Below are 23555 nucleotides of genomic sequence, written 5' to 3'. Positions count from 1 at the left end.
TCATATGTGACAAATAAATTTATTATTTTTAAATTAACTCCAATGACCATCTCTTTATTCTCTTTTTTTTTTTTTTTTTTTTTTTTTTTTTTTTGAAGCAAAAAAATTAGCTATTTCCCCTTTAATTTTGCATTATTTTTTCTTATGTTTTCCACAGCAATTTTTTTCGTATTTTTTTCATTCGTCATCAATTCGTTAATAAAAAAAAAATTATTCCCATATAATTGTTCATATTCAAGATACCCAGTACACAAAAGCTGGGCGTGCTTCCCCCCCTCCATCTCCTTAAGAGTTCCTTTTTTTTTTTTTTTAATTTACCAGTTCGCAAATTTTGCAAAATTGAAGTAAATGCAAAAATAAGTCTTAGCAGAGAAGAATTCGAACTCGTCACTCTGTTTATTCGTTCGATGGTTTGTTTATTTGTTTGCCTATCTCTTTGCCTATCTCTTTGCCTATTTGTTTGCCAATTTGTTTGCCTATCTCTTTGCCTGTTTGTTTGCCTATCTCTTTGCCTGTTTGTTTGCCTATCTCTTTGCCCGTTTGTTTGCCTATCTCTTTGCCCGTTTGTTTGCCTTTTGTTTGCTTGCTTATTTAATTTTTTTTTTTTTAAATGCTTAAATTTGATACAGTTAAAAGGCAGAAGCTTTTTTTTTTTACTTAACAAGGTATAAGAAGGCTTAAGGGAATACCATTTTTTCGTCAGTATATGTATCATGTATAATAGTACGACAAAATAGCATGTAAAAATAATTGTAAGCAATTTTAAAATTGTAAGATTGTATGCATATAGCCAGGTAAGCATACATATATATATGTACATATGTATGTATATTTATACTTATGTTTGTATATTTGTGCATATGTTTGTATATTCGTACATATATTTGTATATTTGTGCATATGTTTGTATATTTGTGCATATATTTGTATATTTGTGCATTTTTATGTATATAAATATCTGACAGTGAATGAAAAATATACTGTACTGTAATAAAAGCGAAAGTAAAATTGATCGTAAAAGTTAAGGGCGTAAAACTTTAGCTATAATAAGTCTCGTCGCAAAAAAATTTAAAAATACGTTCGCAATTGTAGGTACATGTACATGTTCATGTAAAATTACAATTACAGTTACAATTACGTTCATATACATATAAGCGAGCATTTGCGCATACGTACATATTATATATATATATATATATATAGCGCATATACTGATTACATACGCTTGAGTGCCCGCGCATGTACGTTCAGCATACCGCGCTGGAACCATTTTATACCCACTTAATTTCTTTGGGGGAAAGGAAAAAATGATTATACCCGTTCGCTGTTTTACTTGTGGAAAATTAATTGGAAATTTGTGGAGCTTATACGAGAAGAAGTTAGAAGAGGGAATGTCAAAATGTGATGCATTGGATGAATTGAAATTATCAAGATATTGTTGTAGGAGAATGATATTAACACATGCAGATATGATGGACAAATTGTTATGCTATAATATGTACGAACGAAAATTGTAATTCGACTTTAATGTTTTTCTGTTATTTGGAGAGAGGAAGTTTGTTAATAAATGAAACATACACAAAAAAAAAAAAAAAGTACCAAACAGAAGGAAGTACTTAAAGTAATATTTTATGCACATGTTCAGGAAAAAAAAAAAAAAGGATTCATGATATTCGTTAATTTTAATTAAGTTAAACACGTAGTAAATATTTTTGGGAAAAAATTAAAAAAAATAAAACTTTGGGAGAAGACGGTAAGAGTAAAAATTTGGGCAGAAAAATTGGACTTGTTAGAGGGGAAAAAAAAAAAAGTATAAGGTAAAACAAAAAAATAAAGTATAATAAAGTAAAATAAAAAAATAAAGTATAATAAAGTAAAATAAAAAAATAAAGTATAATAAAGTAAATATAAAATAAAGTATAATAAAGTAAAATAAAATAAAGTATAATAAAGTATAATAAAGTATAATAAAGTAAAATAAAAAAATACAGTAAAGTAAAACAGAGTAACATTTAGCATGGTCTAATATATTTTAATATAATAAAATAAAGAACGTAATAACAAGCGAGTCTTCAGGAAAATAGGAATCATAAGGAGAACACATATATTATATATGTATGACTCAAGCACGTGTGTATGTATATGCGCAACACTGATGGGAAGACTGGCCAATAAGCGCTGGATTAATTACCGACTCTATTTTTCCTACACAGAATAAAACAAGACTGAGATCACCACTAGTTATGCATTTCTCATTGCTCCTAATGAATGGTGCTAACATATATATCAATAATGTCCAAATCTGTTTTTATTATGTCAATTATTGATAAGGGGTCTAGCATAATATTATTATTATAAATTAAATTAATTTTATCATATGGTATTTGTAATTTTTTTGATAGCCTTAATTTTATATATCCAACTTCAATACTTGCTTTTTCATTGTGAGTACGAATACTGCCATCAGGTAAATGGAAATTTATTTGAATTATATTTTCCGTTTCGATTTTTTTTTCTTTTTTTTTATTTTCATCCTTTAGGTGCAAAGTCATGTCTCTGCTAAGCTCTTCCATTATTTTTTATTTTATTTGTTTTTTGCTAATTCGCTTTTCCCTTTGTTAAACTGCGAATAGTTTGAAAAACGGATGTTTTGCAGTTGTGTCTAAGTTGTAGGTTTTGCGTTTTTTGCGTGCTTTGCTTTTTTTCCTTTCCTTTTTTTATATCCTTTATTATCTTTTTTTTTTTTTTTTTACGTTCTTTTTATATTTGCAACAGCATAGAAAGCCCAGTTATGCAATATATTTATATATGTATACGTTTGTGTAATATGTGCATATAACAGTTTGCTGTTGTGAAAATTAAAAACTTATGTACAGTAGTTACTGCATTGCTTTTTTTTTTTCTTTTTTTTGCAATTCGCTTATTTTTTTTATCTTTTATCATTTAATGAAACTATATCAATTTTTAATAAAGAAATAATTTTTAAGCTGTTACCTTATGAAAATTATGTTCACGCGGAAAAAAAAAAGGTTATGCCAGTAGGAGTTATATTTTTTTTATTTATCAATATTACTACATACCTTTTTAAAAAAAAAAAAAAAAAAAAAAAAAAAAAAAAAAAAAATTATAATAAAGTAATAAATGCAAAGTATTAATTCTTTATATTATATCTACGTCCACGCGAAATGACCATTTCATGCATATTTTTTTTTTGTGTATCGTTCTTGTATCATTTTGCATGTTTACTCAAACGTGTATGTAACATGACAAAGGATAAGCTTATTCATTTATGCACACATATAAAAAAAAAAAAAAATTAAAAAATAATAATAACAGTAGTAACAGTAGTAACAACAGTAGTAACAACAGTAGTAACAACAGTAGTAACAACAGTAGTAACAACAGTAGTAACAACAGTAATAGAATAATAAAAGGAAAGGGAACAGAGGAGGAAGTACAAATATCATTTTTGAATTTCTTTAATATACCAACAATGTTCGTGTCTACATTTTTTCTTCCTCCTTTTTATGTAACTGTAAACAGGCTCTTTCATTGCACCACCAAGTAACGTCAGTTTCTTGTCGTGGATATATCAACTGGACAGTACGAATTACGAATTTGTGTAAGTATTTACTGGGGTATCATACTATTTATATTCATGCATATATGTGTGTGCAGGTACTTGCCTTTTTTCTAAAGTACTTATATAAGTACATAATTCAACCTGTACATATGTATGAAATCGATCTGTTAACATGCATGCACTTAAAATAAAATAAATAAATTATATTGCAAACTACGATGTAACAGAATAAATAACCATAAGGAAGTCAATTTTAATTAAAAATAGAAAACAAAAACATAAAAAGCAAAAAAGGGAATGTCGTTTTATGCAGTCCCGTTACGAGATAATTTCATTACTTCGTTAATTTCTTATCAAACAAACAAAAAAAAAAAAAAAAAAGAGTAAAAGGATAAAGGGATAAAGGGAAAAGGGTAACATGGAAAAATGGAAAAATGGCGAAATAACTTGAACGCACTTAAAACGTTTAGCGCGATGAGGGCAGCAAAAAAAAAGGGAGCATTAATACAAACGGGATGATGTAGTCATATATATTCTCAAATAAGCGCACACAAGGAGGACCCTTTAAAAAAATAACCTAAAAAGGAGTTACTCCTCCATTTTTATTTTTATTTTAGAATTGTTTTCAATTCCGTAAGTATAGAGGCTCGAATTGGTATCTACAATTTCTATGCACATGGGATTGTTCTGAAAAAAAAAAAAGAAAAAAAGTTCAAAAAAAGTGCATAACAAGGTGCAACAAATTCATAAAAAAAATATTATAACTTGAAGGGAAGCATACTAAGTGAGCCCTAAAATGAACTATTAAGAAGTGTATGTACTGAGACACGACATGTACTAGCTATTTCGTTTTTTCTTTTCTTTTCTTTTCTTTTCGTTTTTTTTTTTTTTTTTTTTTTTGGCTAGTGCGTCCTTACTTCATCTGTGTAAAATAACTGCAACTTAGGGAGAGGCACTGAATAGAGCCTTGAACATAAAAATTTTAAGTCTTTGATATTCATATTTCTGTTCACTTTTTTTTTTATAATGTCGAATTTCTGTGCATTAAGAAACTCAGGAATAATGGTAATGTTAATCAAATTGCTCTGCATGCTCTTGGACGTTTCCGTGTTTGTCTGATCTGCAAATGGGGGGTGGCGGTGGTGGAGAAGTGCGTGTATAGGAACACATACATATGTTCATGTGTACATATGTATGTATGTATGTGTGTATACAGGTGGACATGCATGTATTCGTGTATACATGTACTTCTTCCCGTTTGCACTAGTTCGTATAGGCGCGCAGAAATGGAAGCACTGTCCACGAAAAAACGATGGAAAGGGTTATACCCCACGAATGGCCATCTGTACGATACGCTGAAACTAAAGCGTATGTAGCATGAACGCAGTCATATATATACACATATACACACATATATACACATATATACACATATATACACATATATACACATATATACACATATATACACATATATACACATATACACACATATATACACATATATACACATATATACACATATATACGCATATATATATATTTGAGTACATTTATGTATATATGTAATAAAAAGGATGGTGAGACAGTGTGAGAAACCTCTGCCTGCGTACCTTGCATCGCTTTGTAGTGTATCTGTTCCAGTCTGGTACTATGTCTTCTGTTTAAAACTTGCTCATTGAAAATTTTTGCTATGTTATCCTTATGATATAACGAAATGAAAAAGCGCTCAGAATTTATTCTTTCATTTTTGGAAATAGAGCTATGGTTCAGTACTTTTAGCTGGGGCATAACTGATATATATATATAACGAAGACTTTTTTTTTCACTAAAATTTTTTTTTTTATTTTGAATTTTTAAAATTTCAATATTGTATAGTATATAAAATAAATCTCTTAACGTTTCATAATTTTTTACTTCGTTGTTATCAAATAAGAATTCTTTTATATGCTTAAAATTTCTATTTATTAAATCAAAATTGTCTAATTTAGCTAATTCAGTTTTGTTCTTTTCCTCCAAGCATATGGTATATGCAATATTTATCAAGTTGCTGTTATCACTAAACTTGTTGTTATTTATAAATAAAGATTGAACAGTTTTTATTCGATGCACAAAATAAAAGAGCTCTTCGTAGTCATGCAAGTAGTTGTCATTGAGCACTATTTTTTTTAAGTGTCTAAAGGGATTCACGTCAACGAGAAGGGCTTCCTCCTTCATATCAACAAGAAACACATCCTGATCCACCCCAGTTATTCTATCACTTGATAATCCTTTACTTTCTGTAGTTCCAGTGGAAGGGTTTGCATTAATCTTTAAGTAATATTTTTGTGGTGTTCCTTCGAGGACCCTTTTTTCCTTTATTTGGGAAATGTTCTCTTCTTCGTCTTTTCCTCCTACGACTTCTTCCCCTATGCCATATTCTCGTTCTGGTTCTGGTTCTGGTTCTGGTTCTCGTTCTCGTTCTCTTTCTTGAACACTCAGTACAGCTGACTTTTTCCTTTCTAACAAGAATCCTTCCCTCCTATCATAAGTACACCCATTTGATGAAGGAAGCACATACTCATTTTTTATTCTCCCTGAAGGGGTTGTACTACTTGGCTGTGCTTCTGGCTGTATTCCCCTTGAATGTTCTAGATCTTCATATAAGTTATCCTTCTCATATGAGTGAAATAGCTCCTTATACTTCTTATTGGTTATATATTTGAAAATGATCGAATTTTTAGTAACCCTGATATTTTTTATTTTTATACTAGTTATATAATTCTTCTTTATGCTGAGTGTTTCCAGATTTGGAAAAATAAATGATAGAGCTAACACATCGTCCCAGTCGATCAAGGTGTTATCTAGGCACAACTCCTTTATCTGTTCAAAGTAGACCACGTCATCTTCATGGTTATACCCAACCGCATGTTCATCTTCTCCTTCGCTCCATATAACTTTGGCGAGCACACAGTTCAAGTCCAATTTGGTAAATTTATTTTCTGACACGTTCAGGTAAGTTAAATTTTTTGAAATTTTAATTATTTTAAAAATATCATTCCACTTGCTAAAAAGATTACAACATAAAGATAAACTTTCCAAATTACTGAAACACAAATTATTTTTAAAACCATAAGTATATATTAGACATTTATTTAATGTAATATTTTTAAGCTTACAAAAATTTTTGAAATAATTTCTCGCTTTTTCTTCTCCTGAAAATATAACTGTTTTCATTTTTTTCGTTTGATAATCTTGTATGCTCAAATCTAAGTCAGTAAAATAATTGTATCGAAAATTTAATGCTTGCATGAACGTGATACCAACGTGTATATTTTCTATTGGTACAAAGGAACACGGTGTGCAGCCGCTGTTCCCGCTCCACAAGCGTAGCTTCTCCCCACTATCACTGCAGTTGTGGCTGTTGCTTCTTTTAGTGCTTCTTCTACTGCTTCTGCTATTGCTTCTTCTACTGCTTCTGCTATTGCTTCTTCTACTGCTTCTGCTATTGCTGCTACTATTGCTGCTACTATTGCTTCTACTATTGCTGCTACTATTTCCAATGCCACTTTTTTGGACTCTACTACTACTAACCTTACCAGTGGTGTTATCTCTGCTATCAGCATCGTCATGGAAATTCGCTAGGCCTTCGCTAAGCTGATCATAATAATGGCGTTTCGTCTTGTCCTTTTTAATATGGAGAAGAGGGGAAAAATAGAATTCCCCTTTGTAGTTACCAAAATGTTTACCATCAAACTTGTTATCCCATTCAATACCATAAAATATTTTATTAGTATCAGGATGATTTTTTAAAGGTCCTATATATCTAACTGTGCCTATTTTTATTTTTATGTCTTCGTTAAACAAGTAAATTTTTAAATTTTTATCAACAACTTCATCTGACGTGCTTTCTTCTTTCCTTTCATTATCGTTACCTTTTAATTTATCCTGAACATGTGCATAATGTTGTTCACTCACTTTTCCCAAGATGGAATTTTCTTTTTCCTCTTTGTCTATTTTGTTCTTCGTAAAATTACAACTGAAGACTCGCTTACCGATGAAGAGTTCTTTCTTGTTGTTGAACAGGCCCTCCATTTTTTGCAGTATGTGTCAATATGATAGATTCTCCTTTTTGCGTTAGTGGAAAAGGGCGTGTATAAATATGCGTATATACCACGTGATTACATGCAAAATGTAAGTACATGCATATAATATATATATATATATATATATATGCGCATATTCATATATGTGTACTCACATGTACATATTAACTCTCAAGCGCGTACGTGTATTAAAACGCGCGAATTATCACAGAGGAGTATTTAAAATGAGGAAAAACTAGCGCAAAATAGCGCAATAAATAATATATTTTAGAAAATATTTATGTATGTGCAGGATACTCTAACATGGACTTCCTATATTTGAGCATTTTTAAATCAATTTTTATGCATAAAAGAAGGTGCAAAAAATTTTCAAAAAGGAAAGGGGATTGTGCATAGAGTTTTTATATATCTTATAGTAGAAATATGCGGGATAGGCGCATGGAAAACATACCGCTTCTCCGTTACTTAACTAGCTATTTACTTTGTGCGAATTGTTTCGTTCATTTTTGCTGCAAAAATTTTATGCTCATTTTTGCCTTACATTTTTGCCTTACATTTTTGCCTTACATTTTTGCCTTACATTTTTGCCATACATTTTTGCCATACATTTTTGCCATACATTTTTGCCATACATTTTTGCCATACATTTTTGCCATACATTTTTGCCATACATTTTTACCATTCACTTTTTCTGCGCATTTTTTGTTTACATTCCGTTTTCCACCCCGCCAGTTTTTGTTCAATTTGCGCCTCGCCATTTTTTACCTCCCCCGTTAAGCTACCCCCAAACGTTTATCGACATAAAAAAGTGTGGGGCTTTTTTTTAGCGCTTAAAAAAATGGATGCTATTTGAAATCCCCGTATTAAACCTTTGGCTATATAGCGCGCAAAATGAGCATCATATATATATATATACTAATAATATATATACATATATATATATATATATTACAATAAAGTGTATATGATTATTTGAAAGAAAAAAGAAAAAAAAAAAGAATTAAGTCGCACTTTTCATCTAATAATAAAATGAAAAATACCATAATAATTTAATTGACATGTTTCTGTTCATAATTAGTTGTACAAAAATGAAATGAAAAAGTGCATGTATTAATAGAGGGAGGGCGGGGAAAATATGCCAATAGCGTGTGCATGTGTTCATATATCATGCATACACGAATATACATATACATTACATGCGAGTAATGGCTAAATTGTAAATAAACTGTAATACGGGGGGAAATGGGAAAAAAAAAATAGTTTTCAAAATTTTACGTCCTATTTAAAAATGTTTTGTTTGCTATGCATGCATGTGTGTGAAACAGAAAAATAAAATAAAATAAAAAAAAATAAAATAAAATAAAAAAAAATAAAATAAAATAAAATAAAAAAGACATTAATGGGTTAAAAAATGGCGACCATATAAAACTGCCAAAAAGGGGCTATACAACTTCTAAAACTTGACCACAAAACTGCCAAACGAGGATCATACAACTTCTAAAACTTGACCACAAAACTGCCAAACGAGGATCATACAACTTCTAAAACTTGACCACAAAACTGCCAAACGAGGATCATACAACTTCTAAAACTTGACCACAAAACTGCCAAACGAGGATCATACAACTTCTAAAACTTGACCACAAAACTGCCAAACGAGGACCATACAACTTCTAAAACTTGACCACAAAAATGCCAAACGAGGACCATAAAAATACATACCTCAAAATGCCTAAACGAGTAGTGTTGCGTTTATGCATCCATCAAGCTCGGGGTTGTTGGTTACCTGCGCAAATTTTGCCCATATGACCTTACCAGACTGTGTAACTAGTCCCAATTCACTAACATTGACTTCAATTATTGTTCCTTTTGTTATTATTCCTAAGTTGGTGTATAAACTTGATTGAGGGTTAACCTTAACACTAATGATGTCTAGCGAAATAGTGGTTTTTAACTCACTATGATAAACATTAGCTCTTTTAAATCTTAAACTACTTGGTCTTATATACCTTTCAAATTTGGGGTTTTTTCGAGTAAAATCTTTTCCTACAAATGATATTTTATCAATTAATCTTTTCCATGTTTTTCTTCTTCTTTTACCTGATTTTACAACCCGTAACATCTCAGCTTCATTTAATGCTTGAATTTTTGGTACTGGCAATTGCCATTTCCCTGCTTTACTTTTTCTCTTCTGTTTTAGTAAATTGGTTAACACTTTTGTATACCTAACTTGATTTCTATCTAACAAATAAGACGGTAAACCATTATCGTCTCGAACTTTTTCAGCAACCTTCACATCTTTTGCTTCATGCTGTTTTATCGTTTTTTTAAAATTTACTTTCTCTGCATATTTCTTCTTATTATAAATTTTTGCCTTAATTCCTCTCAGTTTTTTAGCTTTTAAAGATTCCTTATGGACACTTCTCGCCTCCTTCTTTCTTACTCTTTCAAAGTAGTCAAACCGGTACCCATACCTTTTTCGGTGCAGTTCTATATGATCGTTCTGTGGCATTGTCAACAGTCTGTATGGATAATCAGTCGGAAGAACAACGCTGTTTAAGAGGGACAAAAGGAACGAACACGTGAACACATGGATGCAAAAATGGACCAACGAATAGATTTGCTAGTCGAGGAAACAAAAAAAAAAAAAAAAAAAAAAAAAAAAAAAAAAAAGAAAAAGATCACCACTACGTATGGTTTACTGAGAGCCGAAATGGGCTTTAACAGATTTCTCATTTGATTTGCTATTGCACCTTGTCAATGTTTGCCTTTGTTCAACTTTCTTTTTTACCTTTTCTCTTGGTCTACGCTGGTTAAAGGCCAAAAAGGCACTATCGTGTAGTTATTTTTTAATAAAATAAAAACAAAAAGAATTAAATAAAAATGTGTAATAAAGTAAAAAAAAAAAAAAAAAAAAAGATAAAAATGAATTCCGATTCTCACAAATTTGTGCTAAACACATTTTGCTTTATTTTAACCCTCTCGAGAAGGTAACCTCAATCAAGGATATTAAGTTAAACTTGGCTTTTCAACGCATAAAAGGGAAAAAAATCAAAAAAAGCATAAAAAAAGAAAAACTTTCCCGTTATATTTATACATACATACGATCGCTCTTTCCTTCTCTCTTTGCTAAAACGTGAATTTCTTAGTATTTATACTAAATATATATATATATATATATATATAAACGCGTTTACCACTTTTTTTTTTTTTTTTTTTTTTTTTTTCTCCACATGAATATTGTATGCAATATAATTCGTAAAGGCGTATTACGATAAATACACAAATGAGCACATGTTGACACTGCAAAAGCTATTTGATAGCATATTGTTATAAAATAGCAAAGCGGTATATTTGATGAATGTGCCAAAACCGCCAAATATAAAAACATAACCTCTATATTACATATGTATATATGTTTATGTACGCTTGTTACCCATATACAGTTTATTTTATTTTTTAATTTTTAATATTCGAGAAATGCAAAAAAAAAAAAAAAAAAAAAAAAAAAAGCAAGGCTAATAAAATAATAACTATCCTATACATATATTATGTAACAATCCAACATGTAAACAATAAAGAAAAAAAAAAATTTACAAAAATTTAAGGGGAAAGAGCAGTGTTACTTATGATAAGCCACTTCTCACGCGTATTCGTATTTGTTCCCCTAGAAAAATATGATGCGTAAAATGCAAAACGGAATGCATATATAAATATACCCGTACGCGCATACGTAGACGTACACGCAAATGCAAACGCAAATGCAAATGCAAATGCAAACACAAACACAAACACAAACACAAACACAAACACAAAAACAAAAACAAAAACAAACACAGACTTAAGTATACATATACACTCTTATGTAACAAATTTTTTAAAAAATAAACACACAACGGGGCAAAAAAAAAAAAAAAAGGTAAAATGCAGCACGGGTAAATGCCTCTTACAAAATCTTAGCTTCATTAAAAATATGTTTTATCTCATGTGGCAACACCTTCAAAATGTAGTTTTCCTTTCTCGTTTTGCTAAACCTGCAAAGAAAATTATTTTATGACGTTATTTTCAGCTTGAAAGGAAAACACTTTTTTCATGTTTCTTTTATATTTCGTTAACTCGTTCGCTTTCTCGTTCGATTTCTCGTTCGATTTCTCGTTCGCTTTCTCGTTCGCTTTCTCTCTTGCCTTCTCTCTCGCCTTCTCGCTCGTTTTATGTTTCTCTTTCTTTTTTATCTTTCTTTTTTATCTTTTCTCCTATCACACATGAATATATAAAAATAATTTGCATAAATGTTTATATAAATGTATACAAAAATTACCATGGTTTGATTTCCCAAAAGGGAAACGAAATGACCTGCCAATCATCATGTTCCAGTAACCTGAAATTAAAAAAAAAAAAAAAAAAAAAAATAATAAAAACGAGCAAAATGTGAATAACATGAACAACGTAAATACATGAATACGTAAACATGTAAAAAACGAAAAAAAAACAAAAAAACAAAAATTTATATATATAATAATTGTGCAGCTCTGCGAACTGTATTAAAGTTAAAAATGATGTGATAATGCCAATACTTATGGCATCGTATTATTTTATTTTATTTTTTTTTTATTTCCTTTTTTTCAACCTCTTTTTTAAAATCGTTTTCGTGTTAAGGAATGGAAGACCCCCGTTTATCGATTTAGTCTTATAATGAAAGGGACCATTAATCTCAATAGCAATATTTTTAAAATATGGAAAATTTTTGTCTATTTTTTTAAAATCTTGATATAATATAGCAATATCTATGAGCATACCGTTATCTGTTTCATATTCTACATGACAAGGAATTTTAAAATCTTTTTGTATGATATCAGCTATTTCATAATGTAGAGAGGACGAGCTGTAGGAAGAAGTTTTCATATTGTTCATATAAGTCTTTTTAAGTAATTGAAGAGTTCTTTCGTTAAATCTGAATGACGAAATTTCTCTGTTGTGCTTGTGAACACTCTGTACTACGTATTCGTCGCCATGGTGAGCTTCACCTATGTGAATTTCTCCTCGGTTCACTGTATCCATATTTACCCCCTTTCCTTCTGCCCGTTCAGTCCTGTTGCCATTCTCGTGCTGCTCGCCTAAACGGCTGCGAAGATCATTGCTATTACAGAAGTGCATATTGTAGGACAGGTATGACTGGTACAGCTTGCACAGCATAATCTCAATGGGTGTATTAAGAGTATTATCCTTTGTATAAGCATAATATGACTGATTGAAATATATATTATTTTTATAGTGCTTTAGTATATCTTCATTTATACTTCTAAAAAATGGTAAGCTGAACACAAAATTGAACAACTCTTTGTTTACAAAGTCGAATGTCGACATGTACCGAATGATGTCCACTAGTTCTATGGGTGTATAGTTTTTTACGTTTTTTAAGATCATCTTTGATAGCGAGTCAACCATAAGGGTTCTCACGCTATGCACGATGGTGCGCTGCTTGCTATGCTCCTGATATTCCCGATTGATATTATTTACACCACTGCTTATACTGTTAATAGTGTCAACACTATTAACACCGTCAATTGAACTAACGCTTGTTCGGCTGAAGGGCTGGGGAGTGGAAGTGCGTTCATATTGGTCATACCCAGTAGCATAGTCCTCATGGGTTCTACCGTCATCCACATATGTACGTAAATTATTCGTTAAATGCAATGATCGTACTAGTTTTAAAATCATATCTTTATTTCTGTAATCTAACAAATGTAAACTTTTAAAAATGAGGATATACAAACGATGTTGTAAATTAAAATGGTCATATTCTAACTCGGCAAGACTATAAAATGTTAATATCAATTCATCTAGTGTTAATTCGTTAACAGTATTCATAATTTTATTTGTAATTATACTTAAAATTTTTATATCCGTATATGGAAACTTACACAATATGTATAAACAGTACACATAGAAATTTATATATACATCACTTTTGTTCGACCTAACTGCAGAATCATCCACGTGAACAGTATATTCATTCTTTCCAATGAAATCTAATTTTTCTTTCCTCTTATCCTCTGGGCCAAACATTTTCAGTTCTTTGCTATTCATAACTTGTTCCCCCTCTTCTCCTTCGTATCTTTCGTCATCTTCTGCGTCTTGGTTGGTCTTCTCTTCCCCTCCTTTTCCGTCTAACGAATCATTCAGGTTAGAATAATTTGCCGAGTGATAAATAGAATAATGAAATGGTCTTAAGTTGAATGGGGCGGGAGTAAAATAAGCAGGTTTGACTTTCTCCTTTTTCAAAGCCTTTTGCATATTATTATAAAACTGGCATATGTTTATCTCTTCGTACATGGAAAGTACGCTTTGGTCTTCTTTTGTGATATTGGGGTGTTTCGCGCATCCTGTCGATTCATCCTGTATCTCCTTGCCAACCACACTGCTACCACAGTTACTATTACTGATACCCCTGTACGAATCCATGTTGTAGACATCCCCGACCGCGTTAGACTTGAACCCCTCTTTCAATCCCACAGCTGAATAGTTTTCCCCCTCAAAGTACCTCCTCAGACGCTTAGAAAAATTTAGAAACAAAGGTCTGATATATATCTTCTTAATCATACACATATACACTGCCTCACACAGGTAAAATATATCAAATTTTTCAATAAAAAATACTATATAGAAATAAATATATTTATATATACTAGTATGATCATATTTTAATATACAAAAGGATCTTAGGATAATAATTATATCCTTTATATTTATGTATGGTATATACTGATACATACTTTTATTTTTTTCATAACTTTGTAATTTCTCATTTGTTGAAAATATTTTATACACAATTTTTAGGTGTTTTCTAATAGACCCTACAACTCTTAAGAAGTTCCGATTAGTCGTTATATGATTCAGTCGCCTCCTTTCTTCTTTAATTTTTAGCATGTTTCTATCGTCTACCTCCTTCTCGAGTGGATCCTCAACGGCAAAGAAGTTATCTACCAGTATGTTGCTAGTTCGACCATTATCGCTTCCTCCGCTGTTTCCAGCACCACTCTCTAATTTTAGGCCGCCGTCCAAATTATTGAAAAATATTTTCTTACTTTCATTTATTTTTTTAATTTTTTGCTTCTTCTCATTCACATAACTACTTGCAAACTTGTAAAGAGAGAAAACACTCATAGTGACATTCAAATAGTTATACGGATAGGTATCAAAAACAAAAAATATATCATCAATGTTTTCCTTATTATATATACCATTGTATATTTTATCTATGTTATCCTTCAACAATTCATTGTTTTTTTTTAAAAGATAATTCCAGTTTATTTTCTTGTCTGTTCTTTCTCTAATCATTTTTATGTTTTCCTTTGGAACAATCCATATGCCTGCTTTTATTAAATCCTTGATTGATTTACTGTTCTTTTTCAAAAGCACATGTTCATTTACTAGGTTGTATTCATCATCCCAGTTGTCATGTCTTACTCTCTTTTCATTTCCACCTCTACCTCTGGAATTAGAGAAGCCGTCATTATCAGCCATTCCTTTGTCCACACTACTATCATTTTGTATGTTAGGAATACTTTGATCAAGATCATTTTTATTGCCATCCTTCAATATGTTTTTACTAATTTCATTTTCATCTGAATAGAGGTTCCCACCTTTTGAGGAAATTATTTCCTCAATATTAGCATCAGACCTATGATAATATTTGTCATTTCTACTATTTTGTCCATGTTTTAGTTCGTTTGTACATTCAGATGTACAAGTTTTACTATCCGTACGTTTCACATACAGATGTTTTACGTAATAGTAGCTTTTATTAAAAGTGAGAATAAATTTATTAATGTCGTTATGGTAATGTTCATTCCATTTTTCATGGTGATAATAATTGTAAACATTCCTATTTTTTTTTACAATATTCTTATGAATCTCATGTGGGGGAATTATTAACTTGTTCATATATCTACCATATGGCGTTCTGTTCATAAATGAATAAGTATTTACCCTGTACACTCTCTTACAAATAACACCAACTATCGATGAATGTATATTTTCTGCTAATAAAAATGCTAACCCTATAGTATATGTTACGTAAGCTACTGATAGAAGTATGTTAACCAGTACAATCATTATACGGGAAAGAATGTACAATGTACCTAAATTGACTGGAGGAACACGCAAATGAATAAGCGCATATAAACGTACACACATATACGAACATTCGCATTCATATGTACATATACATACATATACATATACATACATATACATATACATATACATACATATACATACATATACATATACATATACATACATATACATATACATATACATACATATACATACATATACATATACATATACATACATATACATATACATACATATACATATACATACATATATATATACATACATATACATATAGGTAAACATACGTATATATACTATACATAAATATACATATATATACTTATTTATGCACACATATTTATGTAAACCTATTTATTTACATTTACTTTCCTTTTTGCTATGGTTAAAATGCTGAAGTTATAACTGCTTTAACCTATTTATGAAAAGCAAAAGGTTCCCCATCTTTCCACCTTGGTCAACTTGCTCTAGCTTAAAGTGGATTAAGTTTATTTGACTTTTTTATCATTTTTCAGATTTATTTTATCCTTATTTAGTCTTAACCTTTCATAGCATTATTTTATCCCTTTTTTAGCATTTTTTTTTTATTCTTTTTTTTCAGCCGTTTTTTAACCATATTTTAGCTACTTTTTTTTTTTTTTTTTTTTTTTTTGTTCTTTACAAAATTAGCACTTTCACAAAATTTTGCCCATCTTTTATTCATCGCTACTACCATTTGCTGCTATTTTTACTCAACTGTACATTTTTTACCTCGAGTTGAACAGAAAGAATACATATTTTATATTTCCTCCCACATCCATGTAACGTTATGAATTTGCTTCGTTGATGATAAGAGAAGTATATATTTCGAATTCTACAAATAACTAGTTCGAACAAGAAATCTGAACGTTGTACGTATCATTTTGCGTATATTATTTTGCCTGTACAATTCAGATTTTTAACAAGAACATATAGCATTGAGCATTGCAACAAGTGGATATGAATGAAATTAGCAAAATGAGCATTTCAGCCACTTTTGTTATTATACATACATGCATACATAGTTATACATATGACTACACAAACGGTAGTAGAACGCAGTTGAATGAAGATAAATATTCGCTTTAATTTAAGAAGAAAATATGAACAGTTAAAGCAAAAAATCAGAAAAATACAAACGAAGTAAAAGTTAAACCGATTAACGTCGACACACACTAACGGAAATGAAGTGCCCAGAAGAAACATCTTTTTTAATTGAAAGCAAATATTATTGAAGACTTTTTTTTTCTTTTTTTTATCAACCGCACACAATTTTTCCCTTCTCTGCGAATAAAACCATGTGGAAAACACATGAACATGTACATGCATATGTTTAAACATGTTTTGCCCATAGACAGCGGACTTATCCTTTCACATTCTTGTTTATAAGACGCTCTTGTAACATTTTTTTTTTTTCTTTTTTTTTTTTTTCATATTTGTTAATTAAGCACGTAAATTTTATTATAAGTTCTAATTTGAATTTCAAAAAAAGTTCAATTAAAAAAAAAAAAAATAATAAAATAGAATAGAATAAATATAATAATAAATTAAGGCTTAAGGGTTATCAACACAGAAAAGATATTGCACACTCGTGTGCATATATATATAAACATAATATGGGCGATAATATATATATATATATATATATATGTATGAACATACGTATGTACATATGTACACATATGCACACATTCATACACACATATATACATATATTTACATATGGGACACGCGCACCCATATGTATGAAAAAAACAGCAGCTTAAAAAGATTGCCATATTTAAATTTCTTTTTCTTTTTATTTGAAAACTACAATATGAATAAAGAAAAAATAAAGCAAAATATGAAAAAATAAGGCAAAATATGAAAAAATAAGGAAAAATATGAAAAAATAAGGAAAAATATGAAAAAATAAGGAAAAATATGAAAAAATAAGGCAAAATATGAAAAAATAAGGCAAAATATGAAAAAATAAGGCAAAATATGAAAAAATAAAGCAAAATATAGTAAAATAAAGAAAAATATAGTAAAATAAAGAAAAATATAGTAAAATAAAGAAAAATATAGTAAAATACAGCAAAGTACAATAAAATAAAGTAAAATAAAAAGATAACTAAACGCACTTTTAATTTTATTGCGCAAAATATCAGGGGTGACCTATGCAGGCAGCCTGCACAGGTCATGTCATCTTTACATTTTAACACGTGAATAAATGCATAGATAAATAACTACATGGGGGCGCTAATGCATGTGTAAATAACTATATATATGTATGTCTACATGTGTGCAAATGTACACCTGCGCAATTTTACCTGCACACAAAATGCACAGAGCTTAGAGTTATGCGTTAAAGTTCTACTCTTCAAAAGCCCAGGGGTTGGTTTTCAAAAAATTATCGGTTGCTTCCTTAATGGCATAGTTTGGTATAACCTCCCGAATAGAAAACTGCTCTCTGCTGACAGGATCGTAGGGACCGTTGTGCTTAACATGTTCATACAAAAAAATTTTATCATAAGTCATTCCACTAGGAGTTATGACTGGCTCATTCATTAAACACATGGAAATTTTACAACACAAATAATCAGGTATTTGTTTTTTTTGAAATGTCTCTAAAATTTCCTTAAAAACATTTTCCGTTTGTTGAATTCGCAAATATTTTTCTTCATTTGTTATATATCCAATTTGATTAAGCAAATTTATTTTGTCTATTAAAAAGGATTGAAGTTCTGTATAACTCAGCTGTTTATTTTGTTCATCACGTAAATAAATTAATTTTTTTGCTTGTAATATATATCTATTTATTTCACTTTCATTCGAATCTTTTAAATAACTTGACAATGTTTTTGCTTTTGTTAATTTTTTTAGTCCTTCTTCTAAACTATTTAAATGTAGTAAAGTTAATCCTAAAATGAAATGAGCCTTAACTGATTCTTCTTCTAAATTTAAAGCTTGTCTAGCATCAATATTTGCCATCTTCCATAATTTTTGTTTTTTATAACACAAAGCTCTATTAGTATAATATACATGATTTGTGTTGTCATACTGTATTGCTTTAGTATAATAATCTATAGCTGATTCAATATATCCTAATTTATAGCTTTGATTTCCTAGTACCTTGTATTTCTCTGCTTCTCTTTTCCTATCTTCTGGATTTAACATTTCTAAATTTGCTATTGGAACTGTATTTTTCTTTTCCATTTCTTCACTCTTATCTTCCTCATTATGCTCATAATTCTCTTTATGCTCGTTATTCTCATTATTCCCGTTATGCTCGTTATTCTCATTATTCCCGTTATGTTCGTTCATCTCTTTTCCCTTTTTCATTTGTTTGTTTAAATTTTCACTGCTAGTGCTATTTTTGTTGCTACCATAACAGCTATTCTCATCTACATTTGTGTAGTAATTTACATTCTTACTCGCATCACTATACTCCTTGCTATTATTCGAAATGTAGTTTCTCTTGTTTCCAGAATTTTTACTAGGCAAGTTGTAGCTCCTGCTGTAGCTTGTTTCGTAATTTCCATTCCCGCTGTTATCAGCATAACCACAGTTAGGAGTATTACCACTAATGGCAGTGCTACCTCTAATGGCAGCATTGTCATTGCCCCTTCCATTTCCATAACTGTTACTACGATTATTATATGTACCATTTTCTTCCACATTCGAGTGTATATTTGTATCATCAATACCACTGGACATATTCTGAAAGTTATTCATTATGCTGTTTGACGAATGCCTATATTTATCACCCCCGTTGGTATGGTGGTAGTACTCACAATTTTCTTCCTTCGATCCCCTTCTAACATTCATGCTATTTCTCCTCTCATAATTTCCAAAGATGCTGTTATATTCATCATACACGTTACGATTACTACTATTAGTGGCGATGGTAGCAGCAGTATTAGAAGCAGTGTACGCGGCAGTATTAGAGGACTCCGTACCAGCCATCATAGTTGTTGTCCCACCTGTAGCAACAGAGCAATTTTTACTATTTCTTTTACTGCTATTGTTTCCATTACTACCTGCACATCCACTTCTTCCACCTTTATGCTTTTTTTTACATTTATTCTTTACTACCCTCGGTGTATTACACGACTGTACATTAGCCATTATGAATGACGAGGAAAAGGAAGAAGAAGAAGAAACAGAAGATGAGGCTGAAACTGACGAAGATGAATTATTTTTATAAATATTTTTATTTTCATCATCGTCATCATCATTGTTGTTGTTCTTCTTATCATCATCATTGTCATTATCATCATCGTTGTTGTTGTTCTTATCATTACCATCACCACCACCACCACCACCACCACTGTTATTATTATTATTGTTATTATTATTGTTATTATTATTATTATTATTATTACTGTTATTCAAATCGTTGTTACTCCTATAGCTGTTACTATTACTGTTACTGTTGTTGTTATACCTATTATTATTGTGGCTACTACTATTGCTGTTGCTATTATTATATCCATTATTGCTATTACGATTGTTGCTGCTATTATTACCATTATAATCCTTATTGTGATGACCGCCATTACTTTCATTGCTGTTACTGTTACTATTTCCATTGTGATAAGTGCTATAATTAGAATCCTGATAGCTATTACCAATAATATTATTACTATTCGTTTTGCTGCTGTATGTCATTTCTCTAAACATTTGTGCGTTGTTTTCATCTCTATATATATTTTTATTATTTGAGTTAATATTGCAATTTACATTGCTGTTCAGGTTATTCACTCCATCATTCAAGTGACCGCTCACACAAGTATTCACATGGCTGTTCATCATGTTGTTCATACTTCCAACGTTGCCATTGTTTGCCATCCCGTTATTCGCATTCCTGCATATACTAGTGTGCAAACTTCTACAAGGAGCACCATTATTATTACTATTATAGCTGTTAGTATTACTACTCTTATGACTGTTCCTGCTGTGGTTGCTGTTGTAGTTACTGCTGTGGTTACTGCAGTGGTTGCTGTTATAGTTACTGCTGTGGTTACTGCAGTGGTTGCTGTTATAGTTACTGCTGTGGTTACTGCTGTGGTTACTGCTGTGGTTACTGCAGTGGTTGCTGTTATAGTTACTGCAGTGGTTGCTGTTATAGTTACTGTTACTATTACTATTAATATTCGTATAACTGCTAACATTTTTATAATTGCTAACGTTGTTGTTACTGCTGCTGTTACTGTTACTGTTGCTACTACTGCCATTACTACTACTCCTGTTTAACGTTAAATCGGTGGTTACATTTGACATGACGTTGGCCGCTACGTTGGCTACTACATTAGCAGCTACGTTTCTGAACTTAAATTTATTCCACGCATCGCTAAAATCTAAGTAGTTCTGTGGTTTACTTACATTTTCCTGAACCTGGTCAGGTATATTGTTGTAATTTATCAAATTTTTATTATAATAATATTCTTGGTTGTATAAAATGGATGCAAGATTGTTACTGCTCACTGGATTTAAGTCATTCGTATTTTTCTTACTTGTTAAATGAGTGCTGCTAATGTAGTCATTTTTTTTGTAGTCATCATGGTTAGAACTATGAAGTTTGTTACTGATGTTAGTGTTGACGCACCTTTGGTATGTACCGCTCTGGTTGCCATTGCTCTGGTTGCCACTACTCTGGTTGATACTGCTCTGGTTGCCACTACTCTGGTTGATACTGCTCTGATTGATACTGCTCTGGTTTGTACTACTCTGCTTATTGCCACTCTTGCTAAAACTACCTCTAATAGCACCACCACTTGCCGTGTCGATATGTTTAATAAAATGATTGAAATTATTTGATAAGTAATTTATATTCCAATTTTTCAAAAAATTTTTTCTTTTCCCTTCTTTATTCTCCATTACTTTTAGCGATTTAATGAAATTGCTTTGATGAAAAATTGTTTTATATTTAAATGTGTTTACATTACAATTCTGATTAGCTTGGTTGGTGTTACTATTACTATAATTATTACTTTTACAGTTACTACTACTACTGTTACTATTATTATTAATGCTCAGAACTTTCTTAATCTTTTCATTTATTAAATTGCTGTGCTCTCGAAATCTTTTATTACTTATTTTCTCCTTATTATATTGTTTGTTCAAATTTTCTATTTTAATGTTTATAAATTCTGATTTATTATTCATTATTAAATCAGTTTTTTCTATTTTTACTTATACATATATATATATATATATATATATATATATATAATATATAATTTTTTTTTTTTTTTTAGAAATGGTTTTCAAAAATTTTAAAAAAGTAAAACTATTTAAAATTGTACGTACATAATTATAAGTATAATATTATAAATAATAAAATAAATAAATATATATATATATTTATGTATAATTTCTGCGTGTACACGTACATATATATATATATATATATGTACACTTTTTTTATAAGTTTATATATGCAAAAATGTATACATATATAAATATATGTACACGTACATGTACAAACATAAACTAGTGAGGTAATAATAGTAATACCAAAAATTTATTAATCAATTCACCTTCAGCAGTTATTTTAAAAGAACCAAGTACTGCACATAAACGTATGTACATAAGAATAATTATGAACATACGATCAAGTGTAAATATGCATGAACGTATGTGAACATGTATGGATAAGCGTTAATATGATATATATATATATATATATATATATATATACATACATGTACATGTATATTTTGTGTATACTCGTTAACTTGCTAATATTCTTGGCTCAGTTAAAATTATCAAAAAGTAAGTTTACAATACACATATATAATGCATATATACATATGTATGTACATGTATAAATATAATGAGCGTAAAAGTTTATTATACATAATGTTTACTACTTTCACGACTTTTCATTTTTCAGGGATGGCTAATATCTTTACGAAAAACATGAACGTGTACATGTAAATATTTTTACTGAAAATATGTAATAAATATATAATATAATTATATAATATATATGTAAAATGTATATGTAAGAAAAATTACTAAAACTAAAAGGAAAAATGAAAACATTTATTGCAAGTTTATAAAATGAAACGTAGTAACGTGAAATGAAAAATGTTCAAATAAAAAAAGTATAAAAAAAAAGAGATATATATAATAAAAAAAATGTATTGTACGTACATATATGTATTCATATGTACATATATGTATACGTATATATATACATAAATAATTGTGCGTAAATTTTATATAATCTTATGAACATGTATGTTTTTAAAAAAAAGAAAAAAAATTGTTATAACACTACGTAGTATTCCCCCTCTATAATTCTACTGTATTTGTAAATATATATATGTGTACATGTGTACTTATGTATATGCATAATAATAAAACTGCTTGTCAAGTAGTTCACGTATAAGAAATAGTATGTAAGCGTAAACAAAAACTTTGTATGTATATATATATATATATATATACCTATACACATGTACATATACTAATGGGGTTATAGTCAGACGAACATCTCTCCCATATCATTGTAATAAAACATATTTCAGGAATACATAATTTAATGCATAAATTTAATTAAAAAATAAAAAAGTTAATTGTAAATTATTGCTTGTTCATGTATATTCTTAACTAAAAAAAGAGGTAAAAAAAAAGAACGTGAAAAAGAACTCGAAGAAGGGAAAAATAGAAAGGAGCAGGAAAGATAAAAAGAAAAAAAAAAAAAAAAAAAAAAAGAAAAAAGGAAAGAAAAAAGGAAA

At 29.8% G+C, this 23555-nt stretch overlaps 6 protein-coding genes across 6 annotated transcripts; 1 reads left to right on the top strand and 5 right to left on the bottom strand.

Moving 5' to 3' along the window:
• Window positions 1-1307: 1307 nt before the first annotated feature.
• RPB10 (DNA-directed RNA polymerases I, II, and III subunit RPABC5, putative) lies at window positions 1308-1517 on the top strand (the record flags this gene model as incomplete). Its single annotated transcript, XM_029008088.1, has 1 exon — window positions 1308-1517. One exon carries the CDS (start codon window positions 1308-1310, stop codon window positions 1515-1517), a length of 210 nt encoding a protein of 69 aa, XP_028859987.1.
• A 744-nt stretch (window positions 1518-2261) lies between these two features.
• PmUG01_01019600 (conserved Plasmodium protein, unknown function) lies at window positions 2262-2573 on the bottom strand (the record flags this gene model as incomplete). The annotated part of the gene is made up of 1 exon (XM_029008077.1): window positions 2262-2573. One exon carries the CDS (start codon window positions 2571-2573, stop codon window positions 2262-2264), a length of 312 nt encoding a protein of 103 aa, XP_028859986.1.
• A 1598-nt stretch (window positions 2574-4171) lies between these two features.
• On the bottom strand, window positions 4172-7657 carry PmUG01_01019500 (cytoskeleton associated protein, putative; the record flags this gene model as incomplete). The annotated part of the gene is made up of 3 exons (XM_029008066.1): window positions 4172-4270; window positions 4501-4703; window positions 5197-7657. The coding sequence occupies 3 exons, from the start codon at window positions 7655-7657 to the stop codon at window positions 4172-4174; spliced, it is 2763 nt and encodes a 920-aa protein (XP_028859985.1).
• A 1743-nt stretch (window positions 7658-9400) lies between these two features.
• On the bottom strand, window positions 9401-10180 carry PmUG01_01019400 (ribosomal protein S8e, putative; the record flags this gene model as incomplete). Its single annotated transcript, XM_029008055.1, has 1 exon — window positions 9401-10180. The coding sequence occupies one exon, from the start codon at window positions 10178-10180 to the stop codon at window positions 9401-9403; it is 780 nt and encodes a 259-aa protein (XP_028859984.1).
• Window positions 10181-11614: 1434 nt separating this feature from the next.
• Window positions 11615-15783, bottom strand: PmUG01_01019300 (RAP protein, putative; the record flags this gene model as incomplete). The annotated part of the gene is made up of 3 exons (XM_029008044.1): window positions 11615-11702; window positions 11987-12046; window positions 12296-15783. 3 exons carry the CDS (start codon window positions 15781-15783, stop codon window positions 11615-11617), a joined length of 3636 nt encoding a protein of 1211 aa, XP_028859983.1.
• A 2397-nt stretch (window positions 15784-18180) lies between these two features.
• Window positions 18181-21975, bottom strand: PmUG01_01019200 (E3 ubiquitin-protein ligase, putative; the record flags this gene model as incomplete). The annotated part of the gene is made up of 1 exon (XM_029008033.1): window positions 18181-21975. One exon carries the CDS (start codon window positions 21973-21975, stop codon window positions 18181-18183), a length of 3795 nt encoding a protein of 1264 aa, XP_028859982.1.
• Window positions 21976-23555: the final 1580 nt, after the last annotated feature.

The sequence above is a fragment of the Plasmodium malariae genome (genome assembly GCF_900090045.1).
Source record: "Plasmodium malariae genome assembly, chromosome: 1".
NCBI lineage: Eukaryota > Apicomplexa > Aconoidasida > Haemosporida > Plasmodiidae > Plasmodium > Plasmodium malariae.
The sequence above is the reverse complement of the archived record's forward strand: the minus strand, read 5'-3'. Positions and strand labels throughout refer to the sequence as shown.